Source organism: Hakea prostrata, chromosome 7, assembly GCF_041222555.1.
Source record: "Hakea prostrata isolate BN-2017 chromosome 7, UWA_Hpros_2, whole genome shotgun sequence".
NCBI lineage: Eukaryota > Viridiplantae > Streptophyta > Magnoliopsida > Proteales > Proteaceae > Hakea > Hakea prostrata.
In genome coordinates this window covers 23,154,029-23,170,771 of record NC_142606.1, presented here as the reverse complement: position 1 = coordinate 23,170,771, position 16,743 = coordinate 23,154,029, and the positions used below count along the sequence as shown (strand labels likewise).

Genomic DNA, 16,743 nt, shown 5'->3' with positions numbered 1-16,743 from the left:
ACCATATAAGGCTGAGCTTGGGATTGCAAAAGCCCGGCCCAGCCCGGCCCAGTTGCAGTCCTAACATCCATGTCATGCATTCATCTCATTTCCACATCATAATTCATAAGATAATCCTGTAATTGTAATATAAATAAACAAATGCATGATGATGATATGACGTTCCTAACTCTCTCATACAGTCTTAAGGTAGACATGCTTTAAGTTCAAAGACCAATCTCCTTTGGGCGGCCTTAGTCACTCTCCTTCAATAAGAGACGTCTATTGGGTTCTCCACGGTTGTTGGGTAAAGTCTTGTTGAACCGTGGTTGGGGTATAGGTCACCACTCTCTCACATCACTGTTTAGTGTGAGGTTTGGCGCGTGTCAATGATGGTCCTAAGCCTAGTGTAAGGTCATACGGTCTCGTACTACATATGGTCCAGATATGTACCCTCATGCCTAGTGCCCTTTTGGTTCAATACCTTCCCACCTATGAATGAAATCCCCAACAAGAGGCATCTGTTGGACCCCATTCCTTAACCCAACGGTCATCCACATATAATGGACAAGATGCTCTCCATGTCCTCTCATGGGTTGATTACTGGTCTTGAGTGCCCAAGAGCCTTTATCTATTATATACAACCCTACCTCTCTATGATGTTAGTGGGCCTGTTTGACATCTAGGACCCAGCCACTATCATTATGGGTTAACCGGCTTCAATACCCCTACCGGAAGGGTAGTAAACTCATAGGGATTCTTAGCCCAACACTTCTAGACACCTATCAATCATGTAATTTGGGTCTAAATGCAACCACATAAGGTCACTAGGGTAATGGGCGAACCCACAACCCTAGTTGATAATACAAGGTAAGGAGAATAATATCATTCCTCCTCTTTCATCTCATACATTTTCATACCATTTTCATCTCAAGAATATAGGATTCAAAAGCAAAGAAAAATACTTAAACAATAATTCTTACCTTCCATTCGCACAAAGTCACACACAAGCATGTCATGGTAGATAGAAATTTACAGCAATTTATATCAACAATAGAATTTAAGATGGCAACAATTAATTATATGAAACATGGTTAGTCATTCCTCACCTTTTACTTCGATCCTTTCTCCGAGATCCAAAATCACTCCCACAAGTTGACGACTAAAAGACAAATAAACCTATTCATGTAAGAGAATTAATTATCATAAATTAGAGTTAATTTGGGGTTATAAAGATATCTCAAAAATCTTTCCACAAAAACCCTATTTGAAAACTAGGCTTAAAAAATGGTAGTCCTCAACCTCAATCGTGAATGGTCACTATTTCGCCATTGATTTGAAATCGAATCGAAATGAAACTTTGGGAGAGTCTAATTGGCAGCAAAAAGATCCTAAGGGTACCTTCAATTTGATCCAATTCGATCTAGATAATTTTTTTTAAATAAATAAATAAAAAAAACTCCAAATTTGGCTCTCCTAAATCTCTCGTGGGCGTCTCAGAGAGTTAAAATGCAAAATCTTTTGCAAGGATTAGCACCAACAACTCCAATAACTCTCATATAAAAGAGCAACCTCAAAACAAAGAACAAGAGCAACCAATAAACCTAACATGCTCTACTACCACAATCTCACAAAAGAAGAGAGCAGAAATTTCCACAAAACTGTGTCTAAGAGAAGGGTTTAAGAATTCTAACATTTCTTAACATTCCCGCAAAGATCGAAGTCACAAAGTACCTTCGATTGGATGAGATCCACTCTTCTCTTTGGTTTCTCCTCTTCCCAAAGCCTCAGCCTCGTTCTACCATTAAAAAAAATGCATTTAGAGGTGAGTTAAAACATAAAATAGGGTTTGAAAACTCGGAATCCCGATTTTGTCCAGGAGCTGGAAAAGGGATGGGGGGTTGAGGCGGTCGACCGGTCCATGGTTGGACCCCCAAATGGACTCCGATTTTGGTGATTTTTGGTTTGAAAGAAAGGTCTTTCAAATTTCTATGTTTGGATACGTTAATCTCGTCAATCGGACTCTCCATTGCCGGTGTACGGACGTGCCAAAATCGCCTCTTAATGCCATCGTGATTAATCTTCTCTCTTCTCTTAAAATCCATGAGAGTTGTCAAATCATATATAGGGTCATCCACAATCATTGGATCCACTTCCGAACCTACGGGCTCGACTTGAATGCTCCACAATTGTTGCCGACTCGAGGCCTAGGTTTGTGGTCCTGAAATCATGGGTTAACGGATCAGAAATCTGGGGGATTTCAGAGTTTAGCAAGGGTAAAATCGAGATTTGACCCCTAGAAACCCTATTTAATGACCCCTAAACCTCATGGATGGGATTATTGTATTGCTAGGAGGCTCAAAACCCTAGGAGGTCTAAGAGCTCAAGTGACGGCAAAAAAGAAGGCAAATTTCGCAAGTCAAAGGCCGAATCAATTATCGATTTATGATCTTAATGGTAACCAACCACTCTAGATCTTCATCTTTTCTTATTATTTTATTCGATTCATGAATGAAGAAGTATGAGAATGTTGTTAGAGTTGTGATTTGATTGGGAGACATGTCTTTTAATAGTCTGAATTGAATCTAGCATGTGGCATGAGAATCGAATCTCTTCCTATTGCTAAAATTATCTCATAATGCATCTCAAGAAAACCTAAGACTATGAGAACATTAAATATAGGTCGTGGTTGGGATTGTGGTCGTCTGGGGACGGCTTGGCGTGCTTTGGGGACGAAGTCAATACCTTCAATTGACCCGAAACTCATTGGAACCGAGAGATTAAAAATGGTTAAGTTTGGACCTAGGTGTTGTTCGAGCACCTGGGAGGTCACCCAGGGTGGTCGGTGCCCTTATGAGGCCAATTGACCTCCACCCCTTTGTGTGGTGGTTGGTCTTGTTCAATGTTTGTCTTTGATTGTTAATTTGAACCTAATCTAAATGCATGTATTCTTAGGGATTTTGGTAGCTTATTAGCATCCTAATTCGCGATGTTGGGACTCTTTGAGATCTCAAAGAATTCAGTAGGTGAGGGATACAACCTCGTGTATACATATATTTGATTCATGCTATATAATGTGCTATTATGACTTGCATACACTAATGTAGTGATGCTTGATGTGGTAGAGCATGCATGCATGGTAACTAATGGAATTATGTTAAAACACACCATCTTTTGTTATTTTCTTTCTATTATCAATATATGATTATGCTATGATGGGAATGCAATGGTATGGCACATTCATGGATAATATTGTATGGCACATTCATGGATAATATCTATCTGGAGTTGTAGATTAGCCTATTGCCCTTGGTATCTTTACATATCATAAAGACTGTGTGCATTACTCTAATTATCTTAGATCATTTTAATGAATCATTTTTATCATGTTGTTACTCTCTCAGCATGGGTATTGAGGTTGAGTGACCCGTGATAGTGGTGCTGGAGTTGTGAGCATCTAATAGCCTATTGAGGAGACACAATCAACGCCGAATAGCCTATTGGTTAGGGGACATGAGAGTGTCCACTCTATTATATATGGATGATCACAAGGTTACAGGTGCTTTCCAATAGCCAATAGACATTCCGTGAGGATTGGGATTCCCTAGCTTAGGTGATGATACTAGATCGAATTGACTGGTGTCTTAAGAAAGGTATCTGAACCTAGAATAACATGATTAAGTAAATGACTTATTGGATCAGGCTAAGAGTTTTCTTGACATGTGTATTCTGGTGAGTCCGAGCCTTCTTTTTTTTTTTTCTGGGTACAAGGGCACTTTTTATATATAGGGTATAGGGGATGAGGATATTACATATGCCTCAGCAAAGGTCGAATCCACAACCCCTTCACTAAGAGGTGTTGGTCCTACCAACTGATCAACCCAGTATTGGCAATTTTGAAGTGACCTTTGGTACCCTTTTATATGATACCATCACGTCTTTCCGTTGTTTATCGAGAGGAAAAAAATCACATCTTTTCATTGGTGTTAAGTGTCAACGCCATGATTCGCATGGGTTGGATCATTGTATATATGATCAATAAAAAGTTCCATTATTACTTTCAATGGTTCAATATCGAGTTGGTCTTTTTATTTTTATTTTTTTTTTTTTATCATAAAATAAAATGCATTACTTATGGATAGTTTGAAAGGTTACAATTTGATATCCAATTAAAACCGTAGTGAAAATCTATAGAGTTAAGTACTCGACTATTAGTATATATATCTATAGTTAGAGTTTGTAGGAGGGTGGATGATTTAAAGTTACAAAACAATGCACAATTTGCTTCAAGTAGAATTTTCACCAATAGTTGTATATAAATAAGAAGCCACGTGTACTGATTTGGTTTGGATAGTAGGTTTTTTTGGTACGCGCTAATATGGGGATTGATTAACCCATGGTCCCCGGGGGGTCCCCCCCCCCTCCATTGGCATTTGGATAGTAGGTTTACTACTGTTGGTTGATTGCACCATATTTCGTTGATGTTGATCAGTAGTGTTTTTGCATGCTACAATCCATACCAAATTGCCATGAGCATTGCCTCTAATTCATCACCTTCAATTGTTCTTCGTCTTCTTCCATCACCTAACTTTATGATGCTAGCTTCTATAGGGACCCCCACACTCCAAACAATTTTTGTTAGATTGGTGATATACCCCTGCACACAATAAACTTGATAAGTAAAGAGTGCAATTCACATATAAATCATTACTAGCTTGATAAATAGAGAGGTGTTTAAGATTTGCCTTTTCTACCATTTATAACAATCTATTTTCCAAATTCAAACTAGCTATCCATGTGTTAATATTGTTGAGAATCCTGTAGGGGTTTGGTAATTGTTTTTTAAAAACTAAATTGTTCATTTCTACCCAAATAAAATAGCATGTTATGATGAAATTGAACAGGAACCACTGCTTTGTTTGGTAATCTAACTGTGCATGATTTAGGACCATATTGCACCAGTGGGTGAGTGACCTTTGTGCTAATAATTTTATTATGAGTCTAAGCCGTCCTACTGCCCATATATTTTTTGGTATATTTGCAAGAATAAATACATGCCATGTGGTTTTTTTTTTTTGAGTTCCCACAGAGTTCGCAAGTTGGATCCACTACCATCCATTGTGATAAAACAACCTTAACTGGTATTCGTACATTTAGTAGACACAAAAAAATGATTTAAACTTTGGGTGAATTGGTAATTTTTAAAAAAATTTCCACTATATTGAGAAGTCTGTTGGTATTATGAATTGTTTCAGTCACATCAATGCTTTGCTTGCCAATTTGGCTGAGAAATCGTCTTTGATGAAATCATTGATACCTATTTGTTATCTGTGGATGAGAGGGTGAGACTATTGAAAATTGGTTTGTACTTGTGGAGAGAAGAGAGAAACTCCTTATTTGTCATAACATTTTGTAGCATTTATGCAATAGTGACATTGATATTTTATTTTTCCTCATCAGGATTTTGGTATGCAATGGTTGTGGCTTATGGTGGCCATGGATCATGCAGAAAGAGGTATTATTACTATTTCCGATTGGACAGTTATTTGAGTATTTAGCGTCCTTTTCATAAACTTCTTTGACCTTTCGCCTCGATCCAATTTGTCCGCTACTGCTGCATTCAGGCGCAATATAGCAGAGGTTGCCATAGATGCGCCGTAGATGCCACAAATAAAGTCCAATATGCCAGGGAAGAAGCTCTGACCGGGCTTTCTGTTTTTGGAAAATATCTATGAGAGATAAAAGGATCTGTTTTTTCTTATTTTAGGGTTCAAATTATATCTTTTGGACAGAGCGGCAAAGGTTACTGTTCCCTTTTCTTTCGGGTTTCAACGCCAGAGTCTATCCAATTGATTAACTGTAAGCACACAGAAAACAGAGAACGGGAACAGCTCCGTGGATTTCCTCGTTTGATCTCTCATTTCCAACACAAGTGAGCTGTAGAAAAAAACGAAACTCAGATAGGTACATTTCGATTCATTCATTGTTATTGCTAACTAATTTTTCCTATTGGTTTTAGCTTCGGTTTGTTCTGGTTTAGATTGAAATTACAAGTTCATCGCCTAAAATATCGGTTCTGATCCTTTCACGGAAGTACATTATAATATTGGTTTTCTTAACAATCCATGTAAATATTATATGTAGCCAATTCCCTCAACCATCACAATAATGATTGCTTTCAGTTATGTGGTGTTTATCTCGATGCTATGCGTTCGTCTTTATTTGCTTTGTCTGCTCGATGCAGTGTCCACTTGTTAATGTTTCAGTTCCCTAAAAGTTTTCATCTCATTCGTTGCTTTTGTTTTCCTGTTGATAATGAATTTATTGCAACGTCAAAGGGAAACGATATCCACCTTATATGGTGGTCGTTTCCGTTCTGATGACGAGGTATGAGCAAGAAAAAGTTGTACATTGGTGTCAAGGTTACCTAGCCTGTTATTTAATGGAGCTGAGGTCTTGTAGCAGACATGGAGTTGGAACCATGTACTGACGTCTGGAAAAAGGTTGAAACGAATTGTATCTGTTGTTGACAGATATCATAGACGATTACTTAGGGCAAATTTGATTATGAAGCATCTTTGCCATGTGAGAATGTTCGGACATCAAGTGTAAGATCAAATTCCTCTTTAAGCAGCAGCAGGAACATCAAAATTTGATGGAAGAGTAAAACTCCTGCAAAAGAGGGCAAAACACAGAGCAATACCTGATTTCCTGAGGTTCCTTTTGTTGGGAAAAAAATTCTGGAGAAACTCATGAAACATATAGAATCTGGAAGGACAGTTTAAGGAACACAAAAAATGAAGAGATAACTATCACACTAGAATACAGGTCAGATGCAATAAAGTGAGGATGCAAAGTGGGAAATGAAGAAAAAGAAAGGAGAAGACCGAAATGAAAGTGGTTGGATTAATGAAAATAGAGGAAAGAAAACTAGACTTAGTTGAGCACTTGAGTTGATTGACTACTATTTATTTCTTTAAGATATGTAAACAGGAAGTAGGACACTAGCACCTGGATAAAAGCCCCTAGTGAAGCACCTTTTATGAACAAAACTATGATGCCTGTTGCAGAGCTGGATGGACTATGGACTCAACACGAGCTAGTCTGCAACAGTAAGATTAGAATCGTCTTCCATGGTTGATCATGTTCACATTATCTGGATTATTGTGATAAGAAATTAAAAGTGTTCATAAATTTTATGAAGAAAAAGTAAAAATTATAATCCTAGAAAGCATATAAAAAAGGTGGGCATTTAGTTACCTACAATGCCTACTAGAAAAAAGCAAGATAACAAGAAGAAGAAGAAGAAGAAGAAGAAGAAGAAGGTGTTGACCATGTGTTTGGAGCGGAACCTAATATCCACATTCACTTGTGAGTTGTGACGATGCAAAACCAAAGCCAAGCATCAGCCAGTATTGTAAATGTGAAATGTCTAAACTGGCAAAGATTTGTTGCGATCATGATGTATTCAGTAAAAAGTGGTGCAACTGCCTCATGTTTCATTTGTACGAGAAATTAGTAACTTGATTCTGAAGGAACTTATGCAGCGATTATAGAGAGGTATCTGATGTGTTTAATTGAGTATAAAGAAGCTTGATACCCCCATTTTGTGATCACACGAAACCTAAATCAAAACAAATTATTTTCGAATATGTAATGCATGAATAGATGGGGATTATTGTGGTTATGATGTGTTCAATAATAAAAGTGGTTCAACTTCTGAATTTTATTTTTATTTATTTATTTCCAATTTCTCCTCTTCAATTTGATATCGATGCCCACTTTCCAGATTATGATAAATTATGACATCAACATGTTGGAACTTAGTGGGCTATTTATGTTGAGCAGGTACTGGTATGCTTAACTGGGAGAAGAGAACTAGAGTCTTGACATAATCTTAAACTACCTTGTGGATGTCTTCTTAATGTGTCATGCTTAGATGCTATCTTTATGCTGTTTTCTAGGTCTTATTTCTAGCATGGGCGTCAAGGAAATACATGATGAAGCAGACAAGACCAAAGAGGAAGCTTGTCAAAGGCAGACTCTCTGTTTGCATGCATTCTCAGATTTGTCCCACCTTTCGCCTGCAATATTTGTTTACCTCTTGAAAGAATGTTATGCTTGTGGTATTGTTCCTTGCCAGTAATTTTTAAGTACCAAGATCTGCCAGAACTATTAACTCATCAATGCAATGTACTATGTGCTGGTGCTTTACAACCTATATTGTAATGTTTTGGATCTTCAAGTGTTCATGGTTTTAACGTTCATTTCTGTTGTTTCTGATACAGTACAGTTAGTGCATTGTCATCATGTGTGCTCTGTGCCAAATGGTCCATTCTTGTGGGCATCTATGTGGCCTAGAGATGTTTTTGTTGCATAATTTAAGCAAATGTGCTTTCTTTGTTACATATATGTTTCTTTAAGTATTTCCTAATTCAAGTTTTTAAATATAAGAGAAAGAGCTACTTATGATGAAGATTGTTTCTTAAGATTGTCGACTGGAGTTGGTGTGGTTTTTACCTAATTGGGACATTTGCAGTTTTTGTTGTTTTTCTTGTGTGACTGCTGTAAGACATAATTGATTGGAGTAGATTTAGTTGATTTACTTTCCTTACCTGTTCTTTCCTTTAATGAGGCCCCATAGAAGAAAATTCGACCGACGACAATTTCGGTCAAAATTTCGTTCGAAATGTCTGCATTTTTAGAAAACGAAACAAATTCCAATTATTTCGGAAAAGTTTCAAATTTCGATTGAAAATTTGGAGATTTCGAACATTTCGGAGGTTTCGACCGAAATTTCAACCATTTCAATATTCCAACTTGTTCTTCCTTAGTTTTTGTTGATTTCTATCCCATTTTCACCTAATTTCCACTACTCCTTTGCCTTCAAACACCTCTTTTGCTCATTTTTTGCCTCCAAACACCTCATAAGACACAACAACTATAAAGGAAACTCCGACACAATAGAATGTGAAGTATGAGCCATACCCAACAGTTCCAAACTTCCCCTATTTTTATTTTTGTTTTGTTCATGCCTTAAATGATCTTGTATTGCATTGAAATTAATATATTTTTAGCCTAAGACTATAATCTATGATTGTGTTTTGTTAAACTTATCCTTTTATTATTTGCTACCTTTTTTCATTGTCTAAAATTATGTATTTTTATTTTATGTATATATGATATATAGGCTTCAACTTAATATATGTGAGACACCATCACTTGATCTAGTTGGTCATTTTATTTTGTTGACTTGTTGTATATGTAACCATTCTACTAAAAAGTTTATGTATGGTGAAGATTCTATGCCTGTCTTTGTATACAGTTTGCACTTGTCGGAACCAGTCATTTGTTAATATACTTGAATAATAAATTTTCAATGGTTTTTTTGACAAAATACTAGTTCCATTGTGTTTATTATGCTTGAAATAGGTAGTATTCAAGAATCCAAATCATTTTGAGTCCATGTGAGGCCTGAAATTGAAGTTCTAATTTCCAGAAAAAATGTCTTGTTTTGACCATCGAAATTTTGGCCTTTTACAAGGTCAAAATTTCTGTTTTGGTCGAATTTTCTTCCTGCTTTTGATGGTGTGATGCCTTGCTCTCTTCCATTGCCCGCTTCGACTCCCTGGCCTCCTTCGCTTTATGGACATCGATAAGATCAACATCGTCCTTATTGGAATCAGAATCGGCGAGTTATGTGGACCTCACTGCCTCATCTAGTGCTCTAGCCACTTTTTGCTTCTCTGCCTTACTCTTCCTTGCTCCCCTCTCCAAGTCTTTGACTGCTTTCACAACCTCTGCTGAAGTATTTTGCACACCTGAACATCCTTCGAACTACCGGAGTGGTGTGCCTTAAACCTACTAATGCCACCTCCTAAAAACTTCCAGTCATAGAAGTTACGCTCTGTGTCTTCGCCTTATTATTGTCAGTTGCCTTGCAATTCTGCCATGTAAGGTCACCCCTCACTCGGGAGCAGGTAGCTGGTCCTTGCTTTCTGCCTTGATCAGTTTGTGAACCACCCTCCCCCTGCATCTGTGACGTTGAATGCATCTGGTTTCTAGACATTATCACTGTTGCATACAGAAAATAATTGCATAAGTCACTGCACAACATCAAGATAATTCTTTGAGTTTTTTACTGGTGGCTCCTTTAAGTGGGGGTGAAACTGAAGGCCCTTCCCTTAAGTGCCAAATATTACTGGTGCCTCCCACTTAACAAACTTAGCTATATTCTATTAAGTAATTCAAAATTTGAAAACCCAATGACCAAAATGCCCTTATATAATATGTTATGACCAAACTACCCTCCCATAACCAACCCTTAGGTGGGTGAAGGGATTCCCCCCTTCGCCCATCTTCTTCTTATATCTTACTTTATCTTACCTTACCAGAAACCACCCACCACCACCGAAAACTACCACACCCCCTCCTCTGCCGGCTACATTGCCCCCACCTTCCCCCTTCCAAAAATCACCCACCACCGGTCGCCGACTCACTCATCATGCAAACCCTAAACCCCTTTTTATCAAGCCCTAGAAATCGGTCTTAGTAAAGCCAATCTGTTGACAAAGAGACGATGGATCCCTAAACAAATCTGCAAAGCTTGCATGAAAACATTAAAGAAACCTAAGATTCCTTTGAAAAGTGCTACGGGGCATCAAATCAAGCGGTTTCTCATTAAGGAAACTACCATTCTCTTGCTGTGAACTTGCATACTCACTCATTAAAACAAAGATGTTGCAGATATTCTTAATCTGCGTTAGTTAATTTGTAAGTTGCATATTTTCATTTCTCAACCACTTGTTCTACTTCAGAAGCTTAGTGGTGGTGCTACAGCTCGTAACGTGACGTAGAGTATTAATAGTGGCTGGTCTTAAGTTCGAAGAGAAAACCTGTTCTTCACTGGACCTCGTTGGAGACACTAGCAGAACCATAGTTCCTGCCAAGGTTTAAAGTATCTCACGATACCATACGATACTAGTCGATACGTATCCATATTTGACCCAACCGATACGATACATCTCGATACGTCTCTCCATTGAATTACATCAAAATACATTAGCTAGAGCGATACAATACTCGATACATGACGATGTGTCTCTTAAAATCACTTGACCGATACGATACTCGATACCAATACTTTAAACATTGGTTCCTGCTGCTGCTGTTGCAACTGTGTTCACATTTGTAGTTGCTACTGCCGGCATCTTCCGCCAGTGAAACAAGAACGGTTATGATCTTCTTTTTCCCCTTACTTTATTTATATGGAATAAAACAGAAAAAAAAACCCAGAAATGCAGACACTGTGCAAGATGAACCCACAACGTTTGTTTGAGATGATATTGAATTGAACAGTCTTCGTGGAATTCTGCACTGTAGACCCACGGTCACTTATGATCCATTCTTTCTATTTGAACGAAAGAAACTGATTCAAATCGCTCTCCTAGCGTAAATGGAAGTTCCAAAGGAAAGAGACCTAAAATTACCAATCATGGAGTCCCATTAATTGAAGGAGAAAAACTAGCGAGCTCATCACAAAAAGCATTAACATGAGACTAAATCAGCATTGATTTCGTAAACTGTTAAAATGTATGCAACTGAAAAAACTGAATCAAGAAAAGAATCGCCAATTGTTCTTGACTGAATTATGCAATGAACTCAGAAACCACAAAATCTCACTTCGATGAGAATGTACCATTTTGAAGTTGCAAGTGTCGAAATGATTTCCCTGAATGATGAGAGATCGTTCGAAATCCCAATGAAGCTCAGAATCGGAATCCTTGGGCAGAAGCCCATGTATCACTAATTCAGTATCTCTTTCTCTCTCTTTGATTACGAAATGTCTGTGATATAAGATTGTAAGGCAAATGGTTGGTGGGTTATTTTCGGTGGGGGAAGGTGGGGCGGTTGTGGCCGGCAGGGGAGGGAGTGTGGTGATTTCTAGTGGTGGTGGGTGGTTTCCAGTAAGGTAAGGTAAGGTGTAGGAAGAAGATGGGAGAAGGGATTCCCCCTCTATGGAGAGGGTACTTTGGTCGTAACACATCATACAATGTTATTTTGGTCATTTGATTTTCAAAATTTGAATTACTTGATAGAATATAGCTAAGTCTATTAAGTGTGAGCCATCAGTAATAAAATGGTGGGCCACTAGTAATATTTAGCACTTAAGGGAGGTACCTTCAATTTCACCCCCACTTAAGGGAGCCACCAGTAAAAAAGCTTTAATTTTTTTCAAACAAAGAAGCAATCATGTATCTAGCTAGTAATTTTCCCCCTTCTTCGTGTATTTTTTTTGAAATATAGAATGACTTTGAAAAATTTCCCAGCAATAAAATTGGCTGCCCAAACAAAACCGGCAATGAGACCATATGGACAACAAGTCAAAAATACATAGAGGGCCGTTTCTTATTTTTCTATAATTTTCAAAACATTTTTCCCTAATTTTTCATAATGATTTATGAATTTTATAAATATTTTACTAATATTAAAAAAATAAAATAATTATTTATTGGGTGAAAAAATATTTTGACTCCCAGTGAGACTGTGAATCGGCCTATAGAGTTCAACATATATTTATTCCATCACCATAGACATATATCATGTATATTTTTTTTACATTTTATGTGTAGGAAAATACATTTTCTGGCACTGAAAAATAAAAAAATAATCCACTTTGTGAAAATCCATCACTGTGAGTTCATAGATTGGCCCACGGTGTTCAACATATATTTTTTGCATGCCCATCCAATAATTTTCTAACATACATTTTGAAAAGATCTAGTTTGGGGAAGAATGGTATACCTCAGAGATGAAAAACTCCAAGATATGACTGAAACAACGCTGGATCCACACGATGCACTTGTATTCCAGTGAGCTCCATGGAAGATAACTTTGAAAATGATGAAGATCGTCTCTAAAATCATAAAAATTGGACTTGGGGTTGAAAAATCACTTAGGGCCTGTTTGGTTACATGAATCCAGAGATTTGAAATCTCTAGATTCACAAATGGGAGATTTATACCCGTTTGGTTGTGTGAATCTCTAGATTCATGAAATCTAGAGATTCACATTTTTATACTAAAAACGTGAATCTATAGATTTTTGGGTATAAGGTCATCTCTACTATAAAAGTGTTAAACTTTTGAACCATGACTCCATAATTTTTTTTTTAGGATGAATCTATAGATTTCATTCCAAAGATTCAGGCTAACCAAACAGTTAATTTTATGAACCATGACTCCACAGATTTGAAATCTATAAATTTGAAATCTCTAGATTTTTGAAATCTTCATACTCAAGTAACCAAACAGGCCCTTAGAGAATTCTGAGCAAAATTTCGACCTCATTTCTCTTAAAAAGGCAACTTGGTCGGAATATCTTGCGAGATTGAGGTTTCACCGAGATAATATACAACTTTAATTGGATGTGCATTTCGTTTCACCCTTTGGTGAAACAGTGAAATTTCATACTATGGTTGTAGCTACAGGTCCGAATCGTAGGAACAACACCAGTCTTCAGTCGATGGGTACCAAGAGCCATTGGGATCAAATGGATTCTGATCTTCAGCTTGTGTTCTCAGCTAATTATTTAAGCCACAAACAGTAGCAGCAGAAAGGAATATCCAGAAGAGGGGATCAGAACACACAGCTCTCTGAGCCATAGGGGGTTTGGGACTCACCAGCCGGGCCTTTCAGCCTTTCATCCGCACAATTGGACATGGAGAGTTTGTTTGCACAAAATGCATGTTTTCATTCATCAATGTCCTTCTTAGGGGGACCTCTAATGGCATTACATGTGGGTGGTTATGCTTGCCTTGTAAAGCTGCAAGTAAGAGAATATTAGCAACAAACTAAAAATTAACACTTGTAAATAAAAGTTAAACCAACTTTCTTTATCTGGAATAATATTAGTGACAAACTAAAAATAACACTTGTAATTAAAGGTTAAGCCAAATTTCTATATCTGGAATTTTAAACTACAGAACTGAGGCTGCTTAATAGCCAACCACAAAATATCTGAAAGAGTAGTTCTGAACTTAGGAACTAAAAGGGAACTTCTATATCAGAATTGACACTTCTAAGAAATCTTGACAAGATCTGGTTGACCCTTCTGAAAAATCTTCACAAGATCTGGTCTTGGCCCCTCGAGATCTTCTAATAGCATTCACTCCAAGGTGAAATAAGGGGCTTTTGACACCATTTGTGTGAACAGTAAACAGTATGTTGGCTTCTTGTTCTTCATGTTTTGTTCTACATTACTAATTGTCTCATAGAAATTGAAATTTGGTATTTGGTTGTTAATTCAATTAAGGCCATTCAAATGCTTCCATGACGCTCTGTTTTTGGCTTTTAAGTTGGGAATAGAGTAAGATACTAACTACTTAGGGATGTTATGGTAGACTACAATGCTACTTCTTCATGTTTCTCCTTATATAAAATACCTTTTTCTTTTTCTCCCAGGCACACGTAAGGCAACTGCTAAGTTTCGTGCTCTTCAGCAACAAGTCCTGCTGGCACTGCATAACAGTCTCCCAGCTGCTCCCGCAACTTTTGTTGTGCAGTCTCTCTATATCTTACCTTTATTAGGACCTGCATATACTGAAGGCTTCAGTCACTTAATAATATCATCTCTTCGCCGTTGGCAAACCATACGAACTGTCCCGACAGATTCACGTGAAGCAAGGAAAGTAGCGGCCCAGCTATTTCTTGATGTGGTTGCTGGCTATATTGTCCATCAAGAACGGATTCTCATTAAGCTGCTTGAAGTTTTTGATGTTGGGTTACAGGATATTGAAAAAGCGTTATGTGGGTCAAATATGAAAAGTGGAATTGTAGAAACAGCACAGACTTTCCTTGAACATTACATCTCTAGATTGATAGAATCCCGGTCATACATGACAGCAGTGTCTCTGTTCGAACACTTCTCTATTCGCCAATTTGGTGAGGCCTTTCTTTTTAAAATGATAGAATACAAGGAATTCAAAGCAGCAGAAAAATGGGCCACATTTATGGGCAAGCAGATGTTATGTGTACTAGTCCAAAAATATATTGACATGAAGATGGTGAAGAATGCTTATGAGATTATAAAGACAAACAATCTGCGGCAGGAGTTTTCATACGTGTACCATCTATGCAAAGAAAGGTATTTTATCATCATCAGAAGACTTTTCATGTAATATTTTCTTCGGATATATTCTGTAGGAATCTTTATGTGTCTGATATTTGTATCTCACTGTTATGAAAACTCTTCAAATTGCAGTTCGCTCAAAAAGCTAGCTGAAAAAGGATGCTGGGAGGTAGCTGAGAAAAGGACTAACAATGATAAGCAACTTCTTCAATACCTGGTACTTCCAACAATTGAAATTTTTATGGACTACTTGTCGTTTCCCTTTTTTTAAGGATCAGGTGATACTGTTCAAGTTTGCCTTTTCAGAATGATAGCAGATGGGACTGGTCTGATTTATTAAAGAGTGGTTTTGTCAAGATTGTCCAATCTGTACCTTTTTCGTATTCCTAATTGGTGGGAATGATCTGGGTTCACCAGTTTTTAAATCTAGGATTCTTTCTATCGCTATGCTATTTATTTCAAGAACCTGTAATCTCATCCTTGGTATTTTCGGGCTTCAGTTTCATGGTAGAGATGTCTCAACTTCCTTTCTAAAAAAACCCTAAAAAGGGGTTTAATGTAATATGTCTAAAAAGGAACATTTAAGAAACTAAAATGGCCCAATATAGACAATCCACCTTTATAATAACAAAAATAGCCATGGCTAACAAACTCTTTTTAAATCAATAATTAATTCATGAAGCAAAATAGGTTCTTGCATGATTCAGAGGATAATGAGGAATATTCTTGAGTGTAATTATATGAAGAAAGTATATGATATTGATTGGTTGCTTCCTAAATCTAACGATTTATTATTTCATGTTTGGAACTGGTGCATTAACTGCATCCTTGGAACTTGTGAATTAAAGACACAGAATTTTCCCAGTAGACTATCTTGAATTTTTTTGGCCACCCCTCATCTGCTTGTCATTTTGTCAATAGATGCTTGGGCTTTAGATGAGGTAAGAATAAAATGAATTATAGCAAATTGAAACATTTGGGTACATTTAGAGTACCAATAACATTTAGCTCCAAATATTATCAGAAAAAACAAAGCAGAGAAAGCTTTGTTATGACAAGAAGGGGGAAAATTTATTCCAGTTTTGCTTGGTTATACAGGATTTATGAAACCCTGTTTGGTTGGACATTCTAGAGATAGGTGTGAGGTAAAATAATAATTGATAGAGAACTGATTTTTTTCCCGTATTTTAAAAAAAAGGTATATTTGGCTATGGAAGCGGGCTACTTTGAAAAGGTTGATGAATTATGTCAGCGGTACTCCCTTGAAGGGTTCGTGGAAACTATAGGTATGCCAAATGCTCCCACCCTCTAGGTGCTATTTAAGCTTATGATTCATTTGAGTTTAAGATTTGTGATGAAATTCTTTTTTCAGATTGAGGTGGTTCAAAATCTGTTGCTATTGATTATAAGTTGTGCACTGCCACTAACTGTGCTATAAATGAGCTTACTCAAGGAAGTAGTGTTGGGGCTTGTTAATGCTTTTACACTGGCAGGGTTTCTAAAAATTGCAAGATGTGAAACAAAATGTATTTTTACCCCAAAAAAAAATATTAGTCAGGCAATGAAACACGGACAATATTTGTTATAGCTACTAGTGCCAAGTTACACCAGCAGCTGTAACATTAGATAGATATT

General features: G+C 37.2%; 1 protein-coding gene across 2 annotated transcripts in view; it reads left to right on the top strand.

Moving 5' to 3' along the window:
- The first annotated feature begins 5,357 nt into the window (after nt 1–5,357).
- LOC149010647 (Polynucleotidyl transferase, ribonuclease H-like superfamily protein) overlaps nt 5,358–16,743 on the top strand; it is a 35,557-nt gene continuing 24,171 nt past the window's right edge. Inside the window, exons 1-6 of one of the 2 annotated variants that reach the window (XM_089160368.1) lie at nt 5,358–5,943; nt 7,769–7,827; nt 7,944–8,105; nt 14,442–15,123; nt 15,241–15,325; nt 16,307–16,394. In XM_089160368.1, the coding sequence (XP_089016494.1) occupies nt 7,958–8,105; nt 14,442–15,123; nt 15,241–15,325; nt 16,307–16,394 (1,003 nt within the window). In that variant the 5' untranslated portion in view covers nt 5,358–5,943; nt 7,769–7,827; nt 7,944–7,957. The remainder of the gene's footprint in view (nt 5,944–7,768; nt 7,828–7,943; nt 8,106–14,441; nt 15,124–15,240; nt 15,326–16,306; nt 16,395–16,743) is intronic. The other variant, XM_089160367.1, reaches the window with a different exon arrangement.